This window comes from Solea solea, chromosome 9, assembly GCF_958295425.1.
Source record: "Solea solea chromosome 9, fSolSol10.1, whole genome shotgun sequence".
NCBI lineage: Eukaryota > Metazoa > Chordata > Actinopteri > Pleuronectiformes > Soleidae > Solea > Solea solea.
Genome location: NC_081142.1, coordinates 10,006,422 through 10,029,505, shown reverse-complemented (window position 1 = coordinate 10,029,505; position 23,084 = coordinate 10,006,422). Strand labels below are relative to the sequence as shown.

The following is a 23,084-nucleotide window of genomic DNA, read 5'->3' as shown; positions in this document are numbered from 1 at the left end:
AAACAAGTCAAAATTGGAGCCAGTTTCTCATTTTTCTCTCACAAAATCAAATTGAATCAGATTTTATTTGTATAGTTTTTTTGCACAGTAAAAAAAAAAAATATCAATGAACTATTAAGATTCAGAAACCTGTATTGTCCCTGTTGATGAAAAGCCAACTTATAGTACTGTGCAAAAGTCTTCGGTCACCAGATTTGTTGTTTTAGCAATGCTACAAGGACCATAAAGTTGAACTATTTTCAATCACTTTACTGGAACACATACAGAAAATACAGGAATCATGGATTCAGTTAAAATAACACATTAAGGGTTACACATTATTGCAGTACAGTATTTCTGGTAAGACCTGTGTTTGTCCAACTGTCAAGAAAACTGTCAAGAAAGAGCTGCTGTACAAAAGGTTTATAACACCAGGTTTATTCAAGTCATGCTTGAGCATCACATGCACACGTAGTATGAGATAATCTGTCTGTTAATATATAACACTAACTTTCAGCCATGTCATTCCAACTCAAATGTCAGCGATCACGGAATTTTACAGACATAGAAACAACAAAGCTGCTGGCATCCTAAGAAGAAAAGCACAACAGTTAAAAGACGACCAAATTAAAAGAGGCATCTGTTTGTTTAGATGTTAAAAAAACCTTTTGTAATGGAAACCATAAAGCGCTGCAAACAGTGTAAGTTGAGTGCATTTATTGCACTTGGCACAAAGGCAAACTTGAGTTTGTTGCACTTAACTCTGGGGTAAATGAAAATGTATTTACTATTCATTTTACCCTGTGTCTCATCATTTTAATGGATGAATCTGGAAACTTTTCCTGGATCACCTGGCAGTGAGCCACCAACACTCAGAACAACTTTATTGTCAGACTGAGTTTCAGCTTATATTGTTCATCAGAGTCCGCTTAAAAAAAAACTAAAAAAACACACATTTCACAAGCAAGCGTGAAGGCATGTAGGAGGCAGAGAACAATTGTACACATCCCTATACCGAATATATCCGAAAATAGAGCTTGGCATTTTTGGCCCAGGCTAAGATAAGAGGTGTCCACTGATTCACAAACTTTTTATATGGGTCCACTTTTTAAAGATGACATGTTTGACTATTTTACTGCCATTTCTAATACACCTAATATTGGTTTGAACATGTAAATCGGCCATTTTCAAGAGATATATCCATTGTTTACTGTTTTATCTTCCACAACAGGGTCGTGGCAGCCTCAAGGTGAAAGGCAGTGTACACACTGGACGGCCCACCAGTGTCATCGCAGGGCAAACACACGGAGACAAGCAACAATTTACTCTCACACTCACACTTATGGTAAATTTAGAGTGTTCAATCAACCTCTGTGTGTTTTTGGACCGTGGGAGGAAACTGGAGAACCTGGAAAAAAACCACACACACACACGAGAGGGGAGAACATCAGAGTCAGTCTTTTTACTAGAGAGATGTATTTGATAAATGAATCACAATTTCATTAAATGCATATTATTTAAAACATATGCACATATACGTCTTAAAAGATGCAAATGTAGATCAGTTGGCAAGCCCTTGGCCAAGTGGAAAGGGAACTTGGCTTGTAACTGGAGGGTTTCTGGTTTGAGTCCCCACCAGGTCAAAAAAAAAAAGGGCCGGGGTACCCCTGAGCAAGGTATCCAAACCCCCATTGCTCCCCGGGCAGGAAGTTTTCTAGTAGAGAATGGGCTAAATGCAGAGAAGGAATTTTCCCCTGCAGGACTGATAAAGGGCTCATTTATACAATTTAATTTAAATTTATAAATTGATTTGGCAATCACAAAAAAATCTCCCGTGACGCAGCTGTGGAGAACGACTTTAGTAGAGGACAGAGATGACATGTCCTCTCCTGGACGCCGACATCCAGTCTGGATATCAATTAACTTATTTGATATGCTACAAGTGTTTCTGGAATTTCTTCTTTGGAGATTTTATCTCTTCTCCTTGGGAAGTAAGTTGAAAAACCTGTAGTCACTCATTTGGCCTAAAAAGCATTTATATCACTAGCATCCATCTGCCACTTATGACTGTTGTATGGAAGGAGAGAATTGCCTGCTGTTTGAACACAATGCTCGGTGGTTTGTTTTGTTGCACCACCCAGAACTCAAACATTAGGGTGTTTGTGCCTGGCTGTGTTGACAGACAGCCAGACTTTGCACTACTATGCCAAAACTAACTGCCTGTATCCTTGCAGTGACAGACTGGGAAAATCAGGCTCAGTTTGTCCTTTTGTTGCAGGGTTGTATGTGCACGCTGCCAAACATGACACTCGTCCTTTTGTCATATTTGATCCTACGGAGAGGCATGGTGCAACAATTCTGCTCAACCTTGTTTAGTGCAGGTTAAAAGCCCGCACTCCCAATAATATGAAGTAATTTGGGCTTGAGCATGAGTTGAAAGAGTGGCGCGTGTCCTCTCTCAAGGCTTCATCTCTTCAGCTTCTTAGGATGCAGGACAGCTCCTCTGTTGTCACTTCATTATGTGGAAATGATAATTATGCCCCGGTGAAAGCTAGCTTCACAAAAATGTATTAGGGCCCTCAGTCACATCCACTGATAATGAAGTCGTGACAGTCATTTATGCAGTTTTAATTTTCTTTATGTGTTTGAGAGCGACATGGAGGGGAAAGTAATCAAAAATAATGAAATTCAACTCTACCCCCTTAAATATTTCACAATTGCCCTAAAAGAGAAAACAGGCACAATCTGATGTTTTAATTGTATTTGACTTCACCATGCAATGAGATGAAGAGGAAGTGGGCAAAGACAACACAAGCTTCCACTGAGCTGAACTGTACCAAGTCATAACTCATAAGGATGTATTCCCCACATAATACATGTTGAAATAATGACCATTAGAGGATAATTGGACACTTGGTACCGCAGTAGCCTTTCAAATATGCTGCAGATAAGATGTGCAGGCATGCTACAGGCCAAATTACCACTCCAAAGTCAAAGACTAAAGTGAATTCACACACCGAATATTACCCACTTGGAATTGAATTGCAGCCAAGTTGAATGATTACGTTTCCAAAAAAAAAAAAAGAAGAAGCAAGAAGCATTTCTGTCTCACTCATTTCCTGTTTTACCTTTGACCACAGCATGGGCTTGTGGAAAGAAATGACCCACACTTGAATTGTTTGTCCGTTGGATGGGTTTGTGTTTGCTTTCATGGTGACTGAACAATGCCGGGAGAGAGAGAGAGGACGGGATTTGGCCAAGTTAATCCAGGTCAGCCATAGTCAGATTACCCTTTTGATCTGGCAAGAAAATTCCATCATTCAACATATAATCAGGAAATACACACAGTGCTCAATCCTCAATCGAGGAAAGAAAAGATGACTAGAAATCTATTGTTTTAAAAAAGTAAATTGTATTATATTTGCTGTGAATGGATACAATACAGAGACACAAAACAATCATATGTACATAAGTGAAAGTAAAAACTTCACAAAAGTAAAAATGCAACGTGAAAAGTTTGCTTCATTTGGAGAAAAGTAAAATAAGTGAGGCTGTTGCCGGAGTTCCCTAATCTTTCAATTGTCATGGATTTTAAATGGGGGAGAATTAAACCAACCCTGAGATGTGGAGGGATTCAAGAAAATGGCATCCAAAGACAATTAAAGTCAACTGTTTACAGGGACTTAAGGAAAAGGATTTAGCTCAAAGCCCTCAAAAAATGGTCCAGTCAGAGTCACATACTCGATAATGTCTGCTAAGAAAATGAAAAGATGAATTTAACATCAACAAAAAAAAAGGCTGAAAGCACAATTTCACAATTTTCAATCACATTTGTCTTCATTGATCAGGATTAGCAGGGCTATAAGAATCAAGTGCATTCTGTTTTCTGAAGTGTTCTCCGGGATAATACAACTACATTTTGAGTAACATCAGTCATATTTTCTTTGGCAGAGTTGCTGTGGATGAAGCTGAAGTTTCAGCAATCCTATCTGGAAAAGCACAGTGCTTATTACACGGCTCAATTTCCAATTCTCTCACAGGTATGCACACGGATACACTCGCACAAACACACACACACAGAATACAAAATGAGGCCGCGGCACAAAACACTCTCCCACACAGGCTCAATGATACAAAGGCAAAGACGCAAAGGTAGAGACAAGAAGAGAGCCATTATGTGAGGTTGGAGAGCATTAAAAGTGACTATTCATACGAGTCTTTATAAGGAAGAAATCCCAAATCTTTCACTCCATTAAAAGGACGTATGTCGCACAGAGATGGTTATCTCCATCACTTTACATGAGGCTGCTGTGTGGTGAAATGGAGTGACTAACCGACAGAGGCAGGCACTACAGGCCATTATATAGCCACAGAGTAGAGCTCTATAATTGCAGAGGGAGAGAGTACAATCAGGTGCTGCGTTTGTCTCTGCTCTAATAACTGCACACTGTCTGGCCTCTCTCATAGAAACCAAGCTGCCTTTTTGTCCAGTCTTTCATCCGACTGCTCATGGGGAGTATTTGTACTTCATATCCGTCAGATTTCAAACCAGAATTTAGTGCTTTTAGGGTGAACCTGAGGCAAGGGGAAAAAAAAATAAAAGCACAGATGTGAAACCCAGCTGACCTCAGGCTCCAACATCTGTCATTATAGTGCTTTAGTCCCCCGTCTGATAAAATGCCAGAGCAACCTTTGCACCTGGTGCATCAGTGTGCTGCTCCCTCACTGTGAAGATGGTATTTTTTATCGACACAAATGTGAGGTTGTGAAGAGCAGTCGAGGAGCGTCTGAACATGGACTCAACGAGACATACCGGTCAGTGCAGGGACAATCGAAGACACACAGCACAAATTCCTTCATGTTTATGGTCTTCTCGACCTAAATACGTCTTTGTTTGTGAACTTTGTTTCGGCAGCTATAAACCAGACTGTAACGAGGGGAAACTGGGTTTATAGGTGCCTTCTAAACAACGGCCTTGCCTCTCTACAAAGTTGAGTTCAGTGCATGATGGCGAGAGCTTGAAAACACTAGCCTAAGCAGGATTTAACCGCCATGCTTCACATAGTCACACTTCTGTAGGAAAGTACATTACAGCGCTTGTTCACGAGTGAGTGCAATATTACTTTGAGAAAAACAAAAAACAAAAAAAAACAAAAACACTTTATTTCCTTAGGTATTTGGAAAAGATGAAAATTCACTTTCTTTCCTCTGCTGATGCACCCGGAAACATTGTCGCCCATTAAAAAGGCACCCAACAGAGAGTAAGCTAGAGGCCTGTGCCTGCATTCATGTCTTTTTGATTAGGTAAAAGAGCCAGGACAGCACCCTCGGAATGAAACTGATGAGCTTTTTCAAGGCACAATTGTCAAGGTTCCTACAGCGGAATATACTGAAGAGCATGACGTTTTACATTCATTTTGAAAAAGAAAACAGAGTAAATGCTGAGTTTTGTTAGCTGTGAAATAACAGAAAGTCAGGCTGGTGAAGACACAGACTTTGGACTAACTAGCCAAAAAAATGCCAGTGTTACAGTAATATCTGAACGGCACACACAAACACAAACCAACAAAAGGAAAACAAAATCAAATAAAAATGTTCATGATTGTCACCTTTAAAAAAAGAAATCCTACGAAATACATGAGGGGTGACTGGAGGTAAAGGTGCCTGATGATGAGGCAAACCGAGGTCAGAGGTTCCCATCATCGAGCATCTTGTTGACCCCGTTACAGATTCTCTGCAGGTGAGCGCGATAAACCTCCGACGGCCCGTAGAGAGCGGCCAGGAAGTCACAGTCGGCAAAATGATTGAAGACATGGTTGACTCTCGAGTGGCTCTTGGCCGTCAGGTGGCGTCTGATGGCCTGGTGCAGCAGTTCGCGGCACTCGTTCAAAATGGCGCTCATGACGCGGCGGTCAAAGGTGAACTCGATCTGGTGGAAACTGACCGCCGTCATGGCTAAAGTGTGGACTTTCTTCCTGTGAGGCGACAAGAGACAGAGAGAGGAGGGGCCGTCAGGTTTTAATTCTGACTGGAGCAGCAGCAGCAAGTAAAAATAGAAACTGCTGCCTTGTGGTTTTGCCAACCCACATAGATCAGTTCTACTATTGTCTTCCACAGCGATGCAACTTCATGCTAATATAAGCATCGAGCTGAGTTTTGTTGTTTCAGTGGAAACTGGAAGCACAAACTGATGTAAAAGTCCATCGACAGTTGCACTTGAACTGCAGGCCTCCATATAGATGAAGTTAGACCTCAATCCTTTGTTTCTTAATGATTGTACATTTTGGAAACATAGTTAAACATTTAATTATAGAGTTTTATATTAAGAAAACATGTCAGAATATATGCTTGTCTGTCTTCTTTGAGTGTTTGATTAAAGTCAACCTAAGCGTTGATCAAAAGGTTTCAGTTGTCTCCATACACCTCGTCCTTGTTCACATTGTTTGTCCTTTTGATAATTAATGGATTTGATGAGACCAGGAGTCTGCAACCTTTAGTATAAAAGGACATTTTTGTTCCCTCTCCACCCAAATAGCCAAAAAACCTGTTTGACACAGGTCCATACTGCACATGTATGAAAAATAACAATAGTTTGTTGCATTTATGTAAATTTAAATTAAGAACTACAGTAAGACAAATGTTGACATTTTAATTGCTGTTTACACACGACCTCTTATAAAGTTGAGCAAAATCTGCTTTGAAATATAACACAGAATTATGTAGACCTTGTCCTTCCATTGTTTTTAGAAAATTTCACTTCAGATAGGCTGAAGAGCCACATGTGGCTCTAGAACCGCAGGTTGCAGACCCGAGAACTAGATGATTGAACAGAGGAGGAAGAGAGTTTGAATTTACTTACATAGAGAAACACAGGAGTGCAAGAAACAGTAGTCAGAGCATCACTTGAAACAATCAAGGAAATCGTGACACACAGAAATGTGTCATAGTTTTAAGAACTTAAAATGAACTGAAATGAATCTTTATTTCATGTTTTCATCTGCCGTAGAGACTGAGAAGTATAGTAGTGGTCATAGTGGGAAGTTACCTGAAGTTCTCCACCAGGAGCAGCTCCTCACTGTTGAACTGGTTGTTTCTGTAGAGCACTCCCAGCTTCACCACAACCTTGATCAAGTTCTTGATGATCTTCTGCGACTCTTTGCGGTTGCGGGTGTATTCCTTGGTGACTCGGTACAGCTCGTCCAGTAGTTCGCTGCTGGTGTCGTCGATGAAGAGGTTGGCCATGCTTTTGGTGGCCATCTTGCTCATCAGCTTCTTCTGCGCCTGCAGGGCTAGGTTCTTTGTGCTGAAGGAGTCCATGGTCAAAGTCTAGGTCAAGACAAGACACAGAAACAGGAAAGAGAGGAAAACAGTCTTTAGTTAGTAACGCTTGAAAGCAGACAAAATGTCTTTCTGCAGAAGCCATAACACTAGGAATGAAAGGAGAGGGACGTCTGCTTAATCTTTCTCGGGCTCATATCAACCAGACAGCTGACAATGTGTAAGATTATTACAAACAACATCTACCCTAATACTGTTTAAACTGCAGGGCCAAGAGCTGTCTCCTCTATCAGATAATGAGCCGTGGCGGCTGTCAAATTAGTCCCACCAAGTCTCTGGGCTGTAAAAGTAGTTGGTGAAGAATATATCATTACACGTGTAGGTGTGAAGTCAGGCACAGCATGACCACAGAGCCGACGATGAAATCTGGAATTTTTATATTCTGAGAACAAGGTGTATATGTGTGTGTGTGTAAGTAGACAGTGTCAACTTACTCACTGCATGAATGCAGCTCGATTTATACATGATGCTGGTTGTGACTGCGTGTTTGTGTTTATTGGTGTTTGTGTGACAAAGCAGTGACTCACTGTGTGTGTGTGTGTGTGTGTGTGTGTGTCATCAGCTGCATCTCAATGCACTCTGCAGGTCACTATTCAGGTTTCTTCTTTCTGTTGAAGAATAAGACTAATATATTTCACTGTGCACTTACCCTCACCTTCACATTTCTGAGGATAACCTCAGATTAGAGGGGAGCGAGCAACAAAAAGCAACGATATTTGCACACACTGAAATTTGCTCAAGATATTCATGATGATTTGGCTTAATTCCTGCAAAGCCACGTATGAATAGTTTATGTTCATTTGAGTGCTTTCCTGCTAAGCAAAAGCAATGAACATGGATACCTTTAGTCACACTTGACATTATCGCTCTGAGCTGATAGTATGGCTGCAAATTATTAACGTCGATAATTGCATTGAACAAACTAAATATCAAAGTATTCATTCATTCAGAATCAACTAGCAATTATTTATTTATTTCTTGAAAACTACCTGTTGACAGTCTGCTTCAGCTCAGAGTTTGTCACGTAAAATGATACTGTAAGGTCAGCACACGCACACACACACACACACACACACACACACACACACACACACACACACACACACACACGCAGCAACACTTACAGAATATTCCACTGAAGAAAAAAAAAAAAAAAAACAGGAAGCGGGAGAGAAGTTCAACTGACAAAGAGCGGAAGGCCTTAACCCTCGCATGTATTTAACGTTTAACAATGAGTGCATGCACCAATGTTTGCCTCTTTGCCGTTTTTCATTTACACACTCATTTTCCCAAAGTGGTCAAAGTTCTTTAAAGACTGCTCATGTCTAAGGTATATAACTTTATATATAGATATTTGGGTTGCCAGTTGATTAATTACATTAACTAGGAATAGGGCTGGGTTATCACAATAAAATGTTACCATGGGTTAATGGGTTGAACAATGAAAGCTATTATGTGCTGTGACTCACAGTGTGTTTGCACAGCACATAAACATTAAATCAATATATATTGAGCCTTTGTTATTTGATATTGAATGAAGTTATATCACACTATATCTTCTTATTCCATTACAGCCCACCTTTAACTAGGAACAAAAAGACTTTCACCAGTGTAGATCTCTAGTCTACCGATAGAATTCTGTGCGGACATCTTCGTGTGCGTTTCTCTTCCACTCTAACGCAACGACAACTGTCACAGTCAGACTGACCAGTGACGGCAGAGACAGCAGTGAGAGAAATCCTGCTGCATTGTTGGGTCATCAAAACCACCATTAAATGTTTTATCTCGACGCACAGGCAGCCAGACCTCATCATCATGGTTTCATGCGCAACATGAGATCTCAGAGAGAATAAAGCTCTGGGAAACGCTTGACTGCAAACTCATAGGATGGAAAAATGACACCCAGGCATATTGTGAGAATTACAGGGAATCATGTGTGCAAACCAGTGGCGAACCGTGAGCACTACAGCTGGACCTTCACGCGCAATGCTTGTTCCAAAGACCATGGTGTCACTTTGCTGCCCTTTCTGGGCTTTCAGGTGTCGCCACCGTTGGAACGCATCACTGATGTTCACTCTGGTCTTGGGTCACTCTGCATCAGCCTTTTTCTTAGCAGCTTTTCCCGAAACCCGTCTTTCGTTTTTTTTGTGTGTGTTTTCAACACCTGTTGTTGGCACCTTTTCTTGTGTTGGCACGTTGCTGCAACTGTCTCGTTGAATTTTTAGCAGGCTAGCTTAAGCTCTGGCGTTGTTTTCTGGGCATACACGATTATTGAGGGGTTCGCACATAGGATTTGATTGACGCATCATGATCTGATACGGTTGTTCGCACGGTGTTTTTACTGTCCGACATTTTTCAGTGAAATATGATCTACTACCCAACCCAAACCTGTGGTGTAAAGGTTCATTATTGATGCAGCTCTCCTTGTGTTATGTTGAAGGAGGTGGAGCTCCATTACAACAAAACCTGCCGGGGAGAAATGCTGATGGCTGCAGTCTCCTCTGAAAGACAACATGACTGAAGCGGAGTAATACATGGTCTACAAAGACAGAGCCTCACATACTTCGAGGGATTCACTTTCCGCCCAGATGATGTTGTTATTGCGACATATCCGAAGTCCGGTGAGTGTATGCAGGTTTTCCATAGATCTTTTCTGAATGCCGTACGTGCTCATGCCCACACTCTTCTGCAAGCCATGGCTGCAGGTGCAACAGATGTGAAGTCTGTTGAGTCACTTCATAACTGGGACCGTGTTCCCTGGTTGGAGGAGCACCAAGCCTGCCAACTGAATCTGGAGGAGAGTCCGTCTCCATGCGTTTTAATGACTCACTTCCAATACAACATAATACCTCCAAGCTTCTTTGAAGTGAAGTCACCGTGTCAGATTAACAATCCCAAGGATACGGGTTCTTGCCGTGTCTTGTTTGGGGGACTGACGACACTACAGGTATACACCCAACCGATCATCATTCAAAGTCATAGGTCATCGGGGAGTCGGGGCAAAGGTGTTGTCGATCATTACTCCCCAAGTTGCTTAAGTGCCTATAGTTTATTTTATCACCAACATTTTAGGTTTCATTAGCTGATCAAAAACATTTTAACGTCAAACGTTTTTTTTTATTTTGTCGTGGCTCAGGTGGGATGTTGCAGGGGGACATCCCTCATGACTGAAGGCCATCGTCTGTGTGGCCATCATCACCCTCAGGATCTTTTAAGAAGTTTAAAATGACTGTCTTACTGCGTCCAACCTCAGCAGCAATGGCGCGCTGCGAGAGGCCTTGCTGATGCAGTTCAACAATCCGACCGCGTTCAAAGATCCACATTTTTGTGAAGATTTTGGCTTTTAAAGGCTGTGGTCTTCAATTTTTGATCAGCTAATGAACAGCCTATTTCAGTTTAATGGTTGTTTGCAATAAATTGCGTACTCCAATTCTTTTTCTTCTTTTTGCATTTTGAAGAACTACTTAGAACCTTCTTAAGATCCAACAGTGCAAAATGTAAATTCTTGCAATTTTTCAACTGGTCTTAAAATTTTGATCAGGAGTGTATATGTATTATTTAATACTCATATTTTATGGTCCGGAATTAATGTTGGGCATTCTCTGAAGGTGTACAAGGCCCTGAAGGTTCCCCACTGGTGCAAACATGAAAAACACTTATTCACCTCAGGAGAGAAACATACAAACAAGCTCAACAATCAGACCTTATTTTCTTAATAGATTCCCCACTGCCAAATGTCTGCCACAGTGAAAACAACATAATTATATTTAAACAAAATCTCCCATTCACATCACAATAAAGGGATTAATCTTAATGCAACATTATTACACATGAAAGTAACCTTGACGCTTAACAGAGAATCTGTGTGACTGGCAAATTGCCCGTCCACATGCTGGAGAGTAATAAAAAAAAACATCCAAAGCAGGAGAAATGCGATTAGTGCTGCAGACAAAATGAGCAGTGACATATTCCTGCTGGGTGACTTGTGATTTTTACAGTTGTTGGTACTAGAAGGCAGTGTGTCTGCTGCCGCTTCAATGTGTGACTTTCATTCCCATCTCTCTCGCTCTCTCTCACTCTCCAATGCCTCTCCAAGAATATCAATAAGACTCCTTAGAGAGAGTGTCAGCAGGATGCTTCCCAGGGAGGAGACACAAGAGCAAAGACAGAGCCACAGACAAAGAGAGGAGAAAAGGGGCAGGTGTGTGTATATGTGTGTGTGTGTGTTAGATATCAGTCATGCAACATCAGAGGGGCTAAATGAGGGGGTCATTTATACACTGTTTGATGCTGAATCTGCCTCCCCTGCTGCAGTAGCTGGATGTTTCATTGGGCCTCTTGCTGTATTGCTGAAGGATCGTCTAGCAGATCCCCCTTCACCATGAATATTCCTTTAAACTTGACAATGGCACTTACAGAAAGCTGTGCCAAGATGCAATGTGCATGAAATGTAGTAGGGGTGGGAATCGGTACCGGTCATATACATGCAAAATCTGACAATCCAAAAATCCTACACATCACATGCTTCACTGTGCACAGACTGTAATAATGTAAATAAAAATCAGCAAAAGCATTTTAGCTGAGTCATGTTTGGGCGGTTTATTTCTTCTTATTTGTTACACAGTTGGAGAACTATCTGTCTTCGCGATGACTCAGCAAGTGTGTTGTTTACAGCTTCATAGTTCATAACTCGTCTAAAATGACTGTATCTCTAGTTTGTGATATCGATATTGGACACAAAAAAGTGGTATCGTCCCACCTCTAAAAATGTAGGGCTTCAACTAATGATTATATCCATAATCAATAAATCTATCGAGTATTTTCTTTTGTCAGCTTCCAACCACAACAGTCCTTGAAAGGAGAAAGGCTTGTAGCAACACTACCTCCTCTCCACACCTGTGTTGATGAACGCACAAGACTTTGGAAAAGTGGATAATGGGCGCATTAGGAAAAGCCACTTCTTTTTCAAATTTGAGAGCAATTTCTTCGTGCTCATTAAATTTCACTCTCGCTGGAGACCAGAAACATCATAGCTGTCAATTAAAAAAAAAAAAATAAGTAACAAAGAAAAGAGGCAGGGAAGGAAGGTAAAAGAGAAATGGAGGAGTGATTGCCTCTAATACCCTGAAAAACAAATACAAATTGCTACCCCCCTCCATGTTCTCAACAAAAGGAAACTAGGAAAAGAAAGAAAAGGCCTCATGAAAAAAGTTCATTTAAGGGACAAGTGCTCAGAGTGACAAGACGACAAGTTTTTCGATTGTGCAATCCTTTTTTTTTGGTGACTTTGCAGTTTAAGAGTGGATAGTGCTAAATCGAAATGGCCTGTGAGGTCTGGTTGCCAGGAACAGCCTGACCGACCCCAACACAGCATCTCCGTATATAGAGGAGCGGTGTCTTAATGGATTTAAGGCAGAGAAAGACATGATAGAAGCTCACGCTGCCGAGTACTGCTTCAAAATACCCAACCCACAATCATCACAGCACTAACAGCCGCACACGCATGTATCCACATTACTAATGGGCCCGTCTTGCTGTGCAGCTGAAAATGTAATGGAAAACAAAGACAGGCGGCAGAAGCCAGCAGCTCCTCGGCATAATTACAGCATACAAGCTCCAAACACATCAGTTCACTCAAAACAAGCCAGGATGGATTCAATCACAAAGACAAGTATGCAAAAGCTCAGCAAACATGACTCCATGGAAATGAAATTGGACCCGACAGAGTGTTAGAGAGATGCCTCATGACAGTGAGGGAGTGTAGGTAATTCTCTATTTCTACTGCAGGTGCAAACAACACTGTCAAGTCCGGCCACGAGACAGTCAGGGAGAAATAGGTGGACAGAAGCGGCTGACAAAGACATAACCAACATTTGACATGGGGTCAGATGAAGCCGGAAAGGCTCTGAATTATAAAGGTTTCCTTTGCTTTTCCTCTCTGGACTTCAGAGGCGGGGAAGCTGAAATCTGCTATAAGGACACGAGCCGGAAGCTTCTCACCACTGCATTCAAAATGAGAATGAGTGGGACGACAACTCCTACTAGCTGTCATTTTCTTCCATCACGTTCCCATTGTCAAGACCTTTGAGTCTGATGCAGTGATATTATAATACAGACCTAGTTGGCTCCTATATGTCAATTGATTATGTTGATTTTTACTTCAGCCACTATTATTATTATTATTATGTGTCGGAATAACAGGATACCTCACGATACAATACGATGTATATGGTCCATGATACCATAATTTCTGTGTAATTCTGTGATAATAATATATTGCAAGACAATCATAAAGCAATACTGAAGAAACTAAAACGTCCATGAAAAGTTAAAAGTGCAGGATTTCTCTATTTATTCACAACATAGAGAACAAAGTGCATAAAGTCTATGTATTGAACATGGATGAAGCATCTCTTAATGTAGCTTTCTATGCCATTATCCTGCTGTAAACGCCCTCTTCTTCAGGCAGGTAACTTAAGCCCAAGTTTCCCACATTCATTTGAGCAGCGCCACCACAAGGAGACATGAAGTAGTGACGCCTGGCGAGTGAAACTGGAACTGGTGCTACTTCAGAGTGCCTTTATTTGTTCATTAAAATATGAACATTAGAGCTGGCGTATCGATTATCGTATTGCACAGGGATGGACGACTACATATCACCAAATCGATATTTTTACCCACCCCCAATTATAATCCATTATTTCGGACTTTTCTCTATATAAGCTTTTTTTTGTGAAATACTGGTTAGCTAAATTAAAATATGAAGCTGCAGCCAGCTTAACACATCAAGCCTGGAAAACAAAAGGAAAACAACAAGTCGAACTCTAACAAAAGGTAATACAATCAAACTAACAGCATCGCTAAAGCTCACTAATTAAATTGTTAAATGCTGTTTGTTTAATCCATAAAGAAACTGTTGTTTGTAGTGTGTGTAGTGACTTAAAGAAAAACATAACAAAAAAACAATCAAGTACACCAGGCAGCTGCTGAATGTAACATTATATTCTATTATTATTTAAAAATATCCAATACTCAGAATGGGTATGGTTGAAAATCAATGGAAAAATACAATTTGTAAACACTTAATATAAAATGCTTCACTCAGCACAGGCAAAATTCTGTAAAGGGGACGTGAGTGAGGGCTATGTGTGTTTTCCACACTAATGGAGCTGTGCTTTTATAGCAGTGGTCAAAGTTAAAGTGGTCCATACATTAGCCAAATTATGTCAATCAACAGCTTAGTTGTTTTTTTTTAATTTAACGACTGTATGGGACCGATATTGGTCTTATTAAATCCTCACATAAACAATGTACAGGGAAAAACATCCTCAAATTAAAAATGATTGATTTTAACTGACAAATCAGTTGTTTCGGGTCAGTGTAGGACAAACTAATGTACCAGTTGCAGTATTTGTATTTCTTTTATTCATTTCTATTTCTGGCACACCACTTTGAAAAAGCCTTGAAGCAGATGTTGCACTCAGCACAGACAGTCAACACATGACACTTCATAAACTCACATATTTGCCTTTTTGTCTGCTCATATTAAGGCCATATACAACATAAAATGAGCTTGACAGTGGTTTTGCAAAAGGCGCCAAGACGCAGCCTCTGCATCCATTCTACTCGCTTGTCAATCAAACTAGCACTGAGGCGTGACAGGTGAGAAAGGACCAAAAATTGGTTACACCCGTATCTTCTACCCACTCTAAATGATGCATCACATCTTTTGAGGATGGAGAGGCCACAGCACCCAAAATATCACCAGTGTAACACCTGCTGCCAATCTAAAGAGCTTGTTGGATGCTGATAACAGACAGCACAAAGAGCAAATCAGTAACAGGCGTGTTTCATCATGAGTTTGGACACCATGGGTTGCTAAAAAAAGCTTTGGCAGACATTGCAGAACTTTCCATGACACTTCATCCTTTAAGTGATTGGTTGATGGCAGCAGAAAGTGTCACGACGCTTATGCTCTTCAGGGATCACTGGTCACATGCAGTGGGGCACTGTGACCCTGATAAGAGACAGCAGAGAAAATATCCACTGCTGTAGAAACAAAATCAATAACTAAGCCCTTTTTCACACAGAAACGGGACTTCCCCTAAACAATGTTTTTCTTTGTCTTAAAGTCAAAGTTTTCTGTGAACACAGCATTGTTTCATGGAAATGTCTTTATCCACATGAAACGCCCAAAACAACTCTAAACGCTGTAGTACATATGCCGGAGACAAAATGAAGCAAACCAGGGCGACTAAGGAAAGGAAATAAAAGTTATTATAAAGCAAACCGACCAAACAAACTCCAAACAGAAGAAAAGGATGACGACAACGAAGACAGCGACAGTAAATGACAGAGTAAGAGAGAGCGAGAGAGAGAGAGAGCTGGGACTGTGACATCATTGTTTTGGTTGCCTGACATGAAAACACAAGGGTGGCGTTTTGAGATTTTCCCACTCTGGAACCCGTTTTCAAAAACATCGCATTTCTGTGAGGGCAAAAAAAACTTAAGTGGATTCACCTGAACTCATTTTGATGTGTACGGCCCCTTAGAGCAGCTGTGTATTCTGCTGTGCACTCAAAATAAAATGCAAATATGTAGACGCAAAAATTGAATTTTCTCCTCTCTCTGACCTTGATTTTCTCCTTCACATTTTCTAAAGAGTCAATCATGGTGACCCAGATATTGAAGACTCCAACCATGCAACTAAGATGTCTCCAGTTTGAGTCAAATCAAAGACCTTTACCATATGTTCCCCCCCTGTCTCTCCCTCAAACCCCCCCCCCCCCCGTCACTTCTCTCCTGCTGTTTCCTGCGACTGTCAACTGTCCAACAGATGCAAAACACCAGAAATAGAGTATTTCTTTAAAGCTCAAAATAGGTCAAAAGATAAATACATTTCCCAAGACCCGGGCTGACATGTATTTGTTCAGTTTTTCTGTCACAACCATCCATCCAAAACCCAAAATTATCCAGGTCAGTGTCAAAAAAGAAAAAGAAAAATGATTAAAATGGATTGTTTTTCTGTCAACCAACTAACGACTACTGATGTAATAATTTCAGAGACCAGTAGTTTTGTGAAACACTGCCAGGCGCGTGCTGATTGGAATATTTTCTCATTCAAAAAGTCCATCATTGTTTTGAGGAGCATTTTTGAAGTTTTGATAATGCTATAATGAGCATACAGTGTGATTATTTCTCAATCACTTTATTGGAACCCAGCCATGGGAAATGTATGCAGTTATAAAAGACACATTTTTAAGGAAAGAAGAAAAAAACCCTGCTTCTACAGCGTCAAGTATTGAGTGTGATCTACCCTTACACTTGAACAATAACAAGCCTGGCTCTGTACGTCACTCGTAAAATCCGTGTTTGTCCTACTATTTCATGTCAAGACACGTCTGCTGTGAAAAAGGTCTATTACGCCCGGTTTATTCAGGCATTACATAATCATGTTGTACGAGTTGAACGTATTGACAGCGTGTTAATATACACATCAACAAAGATTTCATCAGGCGCCCTGAGACTTTGACATAACGCTGTAACCGACAAAATTGTTTCAACACAATACAACTGACACAATACAAGCGTTCTGAAAGGGTGCTAACAAAACCATGACAAGAGTCATGCAGGTCATATTTATTACAGATACGCTGAACTGGTTTGGACATCCAATTTAAAAGCCAGAGCAAGCAGTCTCTGCTGTCCTCTTGAAAATATCTGTAGATCCTGCCACTCTAATGAGGACATGTGGTCTATACTTTAGAGGCATTAGAAGAAAAGAAAAGCCTGTGTAGCATCTACATATTCTGACCATATTGTATTTGCTGTGCCGCCTATAAGTAGAATTCCCACAAGTAAAATGTATATAAAAAATTGCCAGTGTGTGTCTTCTATAGTGCTGACCTACCTTTTCTAATGGCAACAGGGAAGAAAATGCCTACACTGCACAGTTGCCAGGAAAACAAAATAACAAGAGTGGGTAGTGTCAACAAAATGCTTCTTGATCACGACCAAATGCATTACAGATGCCATTCTAAAAAATAAATATTATCAGGGAAATCTTGAATGAGGAAAAACTTCTTCCTCCACAGTTTGTGCCCAGCTGTACGATAGGATCTGTCTCTGATTTGAGAAACAATAGTCAGTCCTGGCTGTTATATAAGGTGCATCCGTGCTTTGTGTTCAGAGAGGACTCAAATGAGCTGTGCTACAGGAACCACTCCACTGTTAGGGAATCAGCAGCAGGATTTCAGGACAAATGAATGCTCCAATTTAAAACTTTCATCAAGTTTTGCTGTGTTTGTCTCTTTCTTCTCCTGAGATGGCGCATAACAGAGGAGGCGCTGACTGCAAAGCACAGAGCCACTGCTTGGGAACGTTGTGCATGTCAACAATGGTACAATACGGTGGGCGTCTCAGTCTTTGTACTGGTCACTTTATGTTCCACACTCATTAGCTCTGACATAAGTGCCTTGTTGTGTTGCACCACGTACAGATGTAGAGCATATACTACAGCTTTTACATACAATGGATTTTTGTGTGATGCTTATGTGGTGTCACGTTCCCATCTTCCCACACAGTCATCATCAGTGTGCAGATCTGCTGAGAGGAGGTAATCAGTGCCATCATGGTCCATCCTTCCCTTTTATTAACAGTTTTCTTAGAGCTGCCAGATCCTGCTGAACAATTAATAATTAACACATCAGCACATAAAGAATCGTGGATAAATAATTCAGCCAGCCAATTTGGACTAAAATAGAGCTGTGGCAAAGAGGAGTCTGCTACGATGCAACAGGTTGAGGCAGAAAATATGAGACGGGGATAAAGGTTGGACTATGCTAATAGAGTAGATACAGTGGCTGTGTGCTGATAATGTGAATTTACAGACATCAGTCAGTTATGCATCTATAATAAGCCTGAGAATACAGTAACTGTTGCGTTGCCCAACACCATGCTCACTAACTAGCATTTGTTCAAGCACAGAAATTCAGAGGAGAGTGGTTGTTTTTATGGCGACCACTGAGCTGATTTTGAATAACACAAAAATGAGAACGGAGACAAAACAATAAAAGAACGAAAAAGGCCACAGACCACTCTACCAATTTCACTTTTAACTGCCATGTCCAAGTTTTAAATTACTCATTATTTACAATATAATTAGGATCTGAAGAGTGCTGCAAATAATGCAAGACATAATCAAGGTGCTAACTGGTGCTTGAGCCATGACTGATGACTTGGACTGTATGACATTTTAATTAAGGCCACCATAAGAGCCGGGCACATTATAACTAATTTTCTTCACCTCAAGCCCAGAGAGCATAATTTGTTAACTCAGTATGTTAATGGAATGGCAAACACTAGTGTGCTTGGCTGCAAGAACATCATGGATGGAGTTGAGTGAAAACAGAAGGGGACCAATATGAAAGGACATGACTGTGACTAACAGATGACTCGAGAGGGGTCGCGAGTGAGCCCAGTTCATTGGCATATAACACCAACCCTCAGTGTCTCCATTTCAAACAATACCATGATATTTGCAGGTCACGCTGCTTTGCTCTGCCAGACAAGGCCACATGCTCTGAGTGTTTTGGGTTTCCAGGGAAACTGAAGGCCACTTGCCTGCTAGGCTGAACTTTGCAACAGAGCAGACGCGGGTCAAACACCACTCTTGTCGCGTCAATGAGTTACCATGGATTCTCCTCAACAAGAACAGCGACTCAAGCACTGCCGCTGCAGTTGAAAGCGTTGTCCATGATTGAAATACACGGGCAATGTCTGGAAATGAGCCTGCGCTGTTCTGTCCTTGACCAAGATGAAAAGGAACGATGCAGAGAGAGTTAGAGGGAAATATCCACAGCTCAAGTTAATCTGCCTTAATCCTGCCAAGTCGTTACATTTTAATTTATGGTCTTATCAGAATCATAATGTGCTGAAACAATGATGAAACCTTTGTGACACACAACACCATGATTAATGAAGCAAAGCAAATACTCATTAAAACAGATCATGGATGAAATCTAAAACAAATGGACTTTTAATTGTACCTCACTGCACTGTATTAAACTTCCTCTATATTGCCATGCTGCCCTGGGTGATTGACACAGATTTGCTTAAATCCATAAAGGTTTTTTTAAAAAAAACATAATCTGTTATCAGTGATAAATATATAAATCCGTTATACAACAAATGGTGAAAAATGGTCCTCACAAGCTCAGGGTATCAGATTGGACATTCACAATGAAGACATTCCTTCTTTTACTAAAGGTCACACGTCAGAGAGGTTGAGAACCAGTAGTTTAACCCAGAAAATGTCAGGGGAATTTAAGTCAAAGAAATGCCTGGAACATTGTCCTGGGAGACAACATGAAAGAGCCAATTATAAAACCAACTACTACAACAGTTAATCAAGTATTAGTTAGTGAGTTTTCTATCACTCAGCTGTTCTACATCTCAATTGTTGAGCCTGAGACTTAATATATGACATTGACTGACATGATTATGCACACAGCAGCATGATATTCATTTTGGCCTTGCCTCAGCTCACTGGTTCTTAGCTGATGGCACCCACAACAAAGACACAAACAAAGCCATGGCAACTAAAATAGAGTAGGCTGAAAAAAACACACCAATTATCACAGCACTGACACAGCTAAGGAAAGCAGAGAGAGTCAACTCCAAGTCCCAATCCAAGGCCATAATTCAGCCGACATGTCTGTCGAGGCCGAGCATGATAATGTGTGCTATTACCTGCCAGAGCTCTGGCTGCACAGTGGAGCTATTCATCCACACTACAGCCTTGTTCTAGAGAGAAGCTTTACAATGTAAACACAGCAATGTGTTACAAAACATATGAGTGTTTGCAAAACACATGTCTTCACCCTTTTCTGTCTTGGTTTGCAGAGTGGAACGGCAAGGAGGCTCACTAAGTGTTTACACAAGCAGGAACAAATCCATTTTTATCTTTCATTCTTTCTTCTTCTGCCACAGTTCCTCAATTTCTTGTGATATTGTGGGGTAAAATAAAGGCGGCTTTGTTCCGTTTTAACACATGCAACACAAGAGTCTTGAGAAATTGTCTCCACTCACGGTTTTGTGGGAGATCTACAAAGTCATCCAATGCTTGTAAAAGTGAATGTGATTTAAAAGAAAGAAAAAGGACACACACACAAAATCATTTCAATAACGTCCACATTACATTCACTAAATTTGCTCCAAAAGAAAATAAAAATCTGGATGTTACTGGTGAAAAAGGGTGTGCCACTCAAAAAGCTATCCAACTTTCCAAGCTTTTGTTTCACATTACACTACATGGTGAGACTGTCTACAATGTTCTACTTAATCTTTTTTATATCAGCTACTAATAAACCAACATGGAAATCCTGATAAATATGGATTTGGAAACCCTGAGAATGTAATTGTTCTGTTTAAGACCAGAGTGGTATTTTTTTTTTATCTTTATTTTTCTCTCACATACATTATAATTAAAAATAATAATAATAATAATAATAATAATAATGATAAAAATGACGAAATAAATAAACTAAACCCAGAGACAACTCATGTATCCCCTTGGAATCAATATATTTATTTACATTATTTAATTAAAAGGTTATCAATGAACTACTTAGCTTCATTGTCACTCTAGGGGGAAACTTGGTTTGCAGTGAGTGAACGCAAAAACCACAATCACAACACAAAGACATGATCACACACAATTAAAAGGCTGTGGTCACTTTACCGGCCACTTTGTTCAAAAATATGTTCTCTTCCCATTAAATACAGACCAGATTTGACAGTGTCTTACATGTGACTTTCATGTCCTCTTTGTAAACTCTCCTCTATTGTTGTTTGGCTTTGCCACACTGCTGTTGCAGGTGGATGACGACAACGGTCAGCGCATACATACGGGCAAATATGCACGTGGATTCTAATATGACTGTTCATGCAAATTGTGCAAATGAAGTTTAAAACTGAGCATCAGAATGGAGAAGAAGAAATGTGACTCAGGGTGACTTTGAATGTGCCATGGTTGCTGGTTGCTGGTGGACTGGCACACTGGTCTGAGTATTTCATATTTCAACATATTTCAACGATCTACTGGGGTTTTCTAGAGAAGGGTGTGGAAAAAAGAGGAAAAGAAATCCAGTGAGCAGCAGTTGTCTGAGGGAAATGTCAATGCCAGAGGTCAGAGGTGAATTGCCAGACTGTAATTTAAAGCACCCACTGTCTACAATCAATGCATGCAGAAGATCATCTCTGAACACGAACACCACAGCACGCTATACTGCTGTCACTTCCGTGGGTGTTCTGTGTACCTAATAAAGTGTCTGGTGACCGTGTATCTCATCTAGGAGCCAGGACATAATGAAAATCAGAAGTGAAAATTCAGAATGAGAATAAGTATTTAGATTATTATTATAATGACAACAACAATAATAATTACAACATATCAAGATAAATTTAAGGAATGAATCTGGAAACTATTCACTAAAAATCCCTGGGAGTTTCCCACTGACACTCACTTCTGAGAACCACTGTTCTATTCCTTTACCAACGTTAGAAGTGTATGATAGCACCTAATAAAACAATATTTATTATTATTAAAACAGCAGGAACCATGTTCATTACCAAAGTTAGCTTCATCATCAAAATGCTGGGTAGATTTTTTTTTTTTAGGAAACACGTCTTCACTGATAAACTGTTAAAAACAACCGTTACTTCCGCTAAACTAAACTAACAGAGACACATTAACTTAACTTTTAACGTCACATTTTAGTTTGCTGGTTGTCCCGAACTCTGAAGTAACCTGGTTAAAGTTTAGTTTCACTGGTCAAACACACTCGGGGGCCTTCAATGATTATTAAACTTAAAAATAAACAATTGTGATCGTTAGTGACGTGTTTGTTGTGGTCAAGTCTGATGAGATGTTTCATGAAAAGCTTCTCCAGCGTTAATGTGAACAGCAGTCGCAGCAGAGACATGGAGGACTCACTCACTCACTCACCTTCTTCCTCTCCGCAGTGATCGGCCAACGAGATGATCAGTTTAATCTGAATTCAAAAAACCAGGTCTCAGGTCTCCATCCTGGCAGCAGCGCAGGGAACAGTCGCTTCACAGCATGTTCTCCTTGTTTTGTTTGTTCTGTTTTAAAAAAGAAAGAAACAACAAACTTCCTCTCCTAGTTGCTCCTTTTTTTTGCTCGTGTACCAGGCATTGATGTGTGAATTATTGAGTGTTTTCTTCCCTCGGCTCCTGCTGTCGCTGCTGCTGTGAGATCGGTTACAAGAGTTTGTTGTAACCAGATTCCTCCCACTTGTGAAAAAAAAGAAAAAAGAAAAAAAGTTTCAAACTTGAGGAGGGGATGTGGAAATGGACAGATTGATGGTGGTTTGGGCCAATGAACGAGAGAAACGAGTGGGAGGGCACCAGCAGCCCAATCAAGCCAAAAAGAAAGGAGTATTTTACAGCCACAGACTTGAGTTCCCTGCCCCCGTTTTTAGGGTTTCCAGTAATTATCCTGGTCCAGTTCACAGTCCCCAAGGACGGACATTTCCCGGAGGAAATGGTGTTAAAGGAACAATGAGCAGGAACTGTGGGTATAGGCAGCTCTCTGTGCTGCAGACACAAGACAAAGACTGTCTGGTTAACACTTTTATAAAAAAAAAAGAAAACAGCTACACATTTTTATTTTATCACAACATTACACTTGTACATTTATTCTGAGCACCATTGAATGAATACTTTTATATGTATATGTATATGTA

At 40.5% G+C, this 23,084-nt stretch overlaps 1 protein-coding gene across 1 annotated transcript; it reads right to left on the bottom strand.

Moving 5' to 3' along the window:
* Positions 1 to 3,367: 3,367 nt before the first annotated feature.
* On the bottom strand, positions 3,368 to 22,719 carry tnfaip8l1 (tumor necrosis factor, alpha-induced protein 8-like 1). Its single transcript, XM_058639354.1, has 3 exons — positions 22,325 to 22,719; positions 7,025 to 7,305; positions 3,368 to 5,954 (listed from the first exon to the last, which is right to left on the bottom strand). The coding sequence occupies exons 2-3, from the start codon at positions 7,294 to 7,296 to the stop codon at positions 5,666 to 5,668; spliced, it is 561 nt and encodes a 186-aa protein (XP_058495337.1). The 5' UTR covers positions 7,297 to 7,305; positions 22,325 to 22,719; the 3' UTR covers positions 3,368 to 5,665.
* Between the last annotated feature and the right edge of the window lie 365 nt (positions 22,720 to 23,084).

Excerpts from the sequence above, each read along its gene's own strand:
- tnfaip8l1 (XM_058639354.1), bottom strand. The coding sequence starts at position 7,296 with ATGGACTCCTTCAGCACAAAGAACCTAGCCCTGCAGGCGCAGAAGAAG. Across the intron at positions 5,955-7,024 it reads CTCCTGGTGGAGAACTTCAG|GAAGAAAGTCCACACTTTAG; the intron begins GTAACTTCCCAC and ends GTCGCCTCACAG.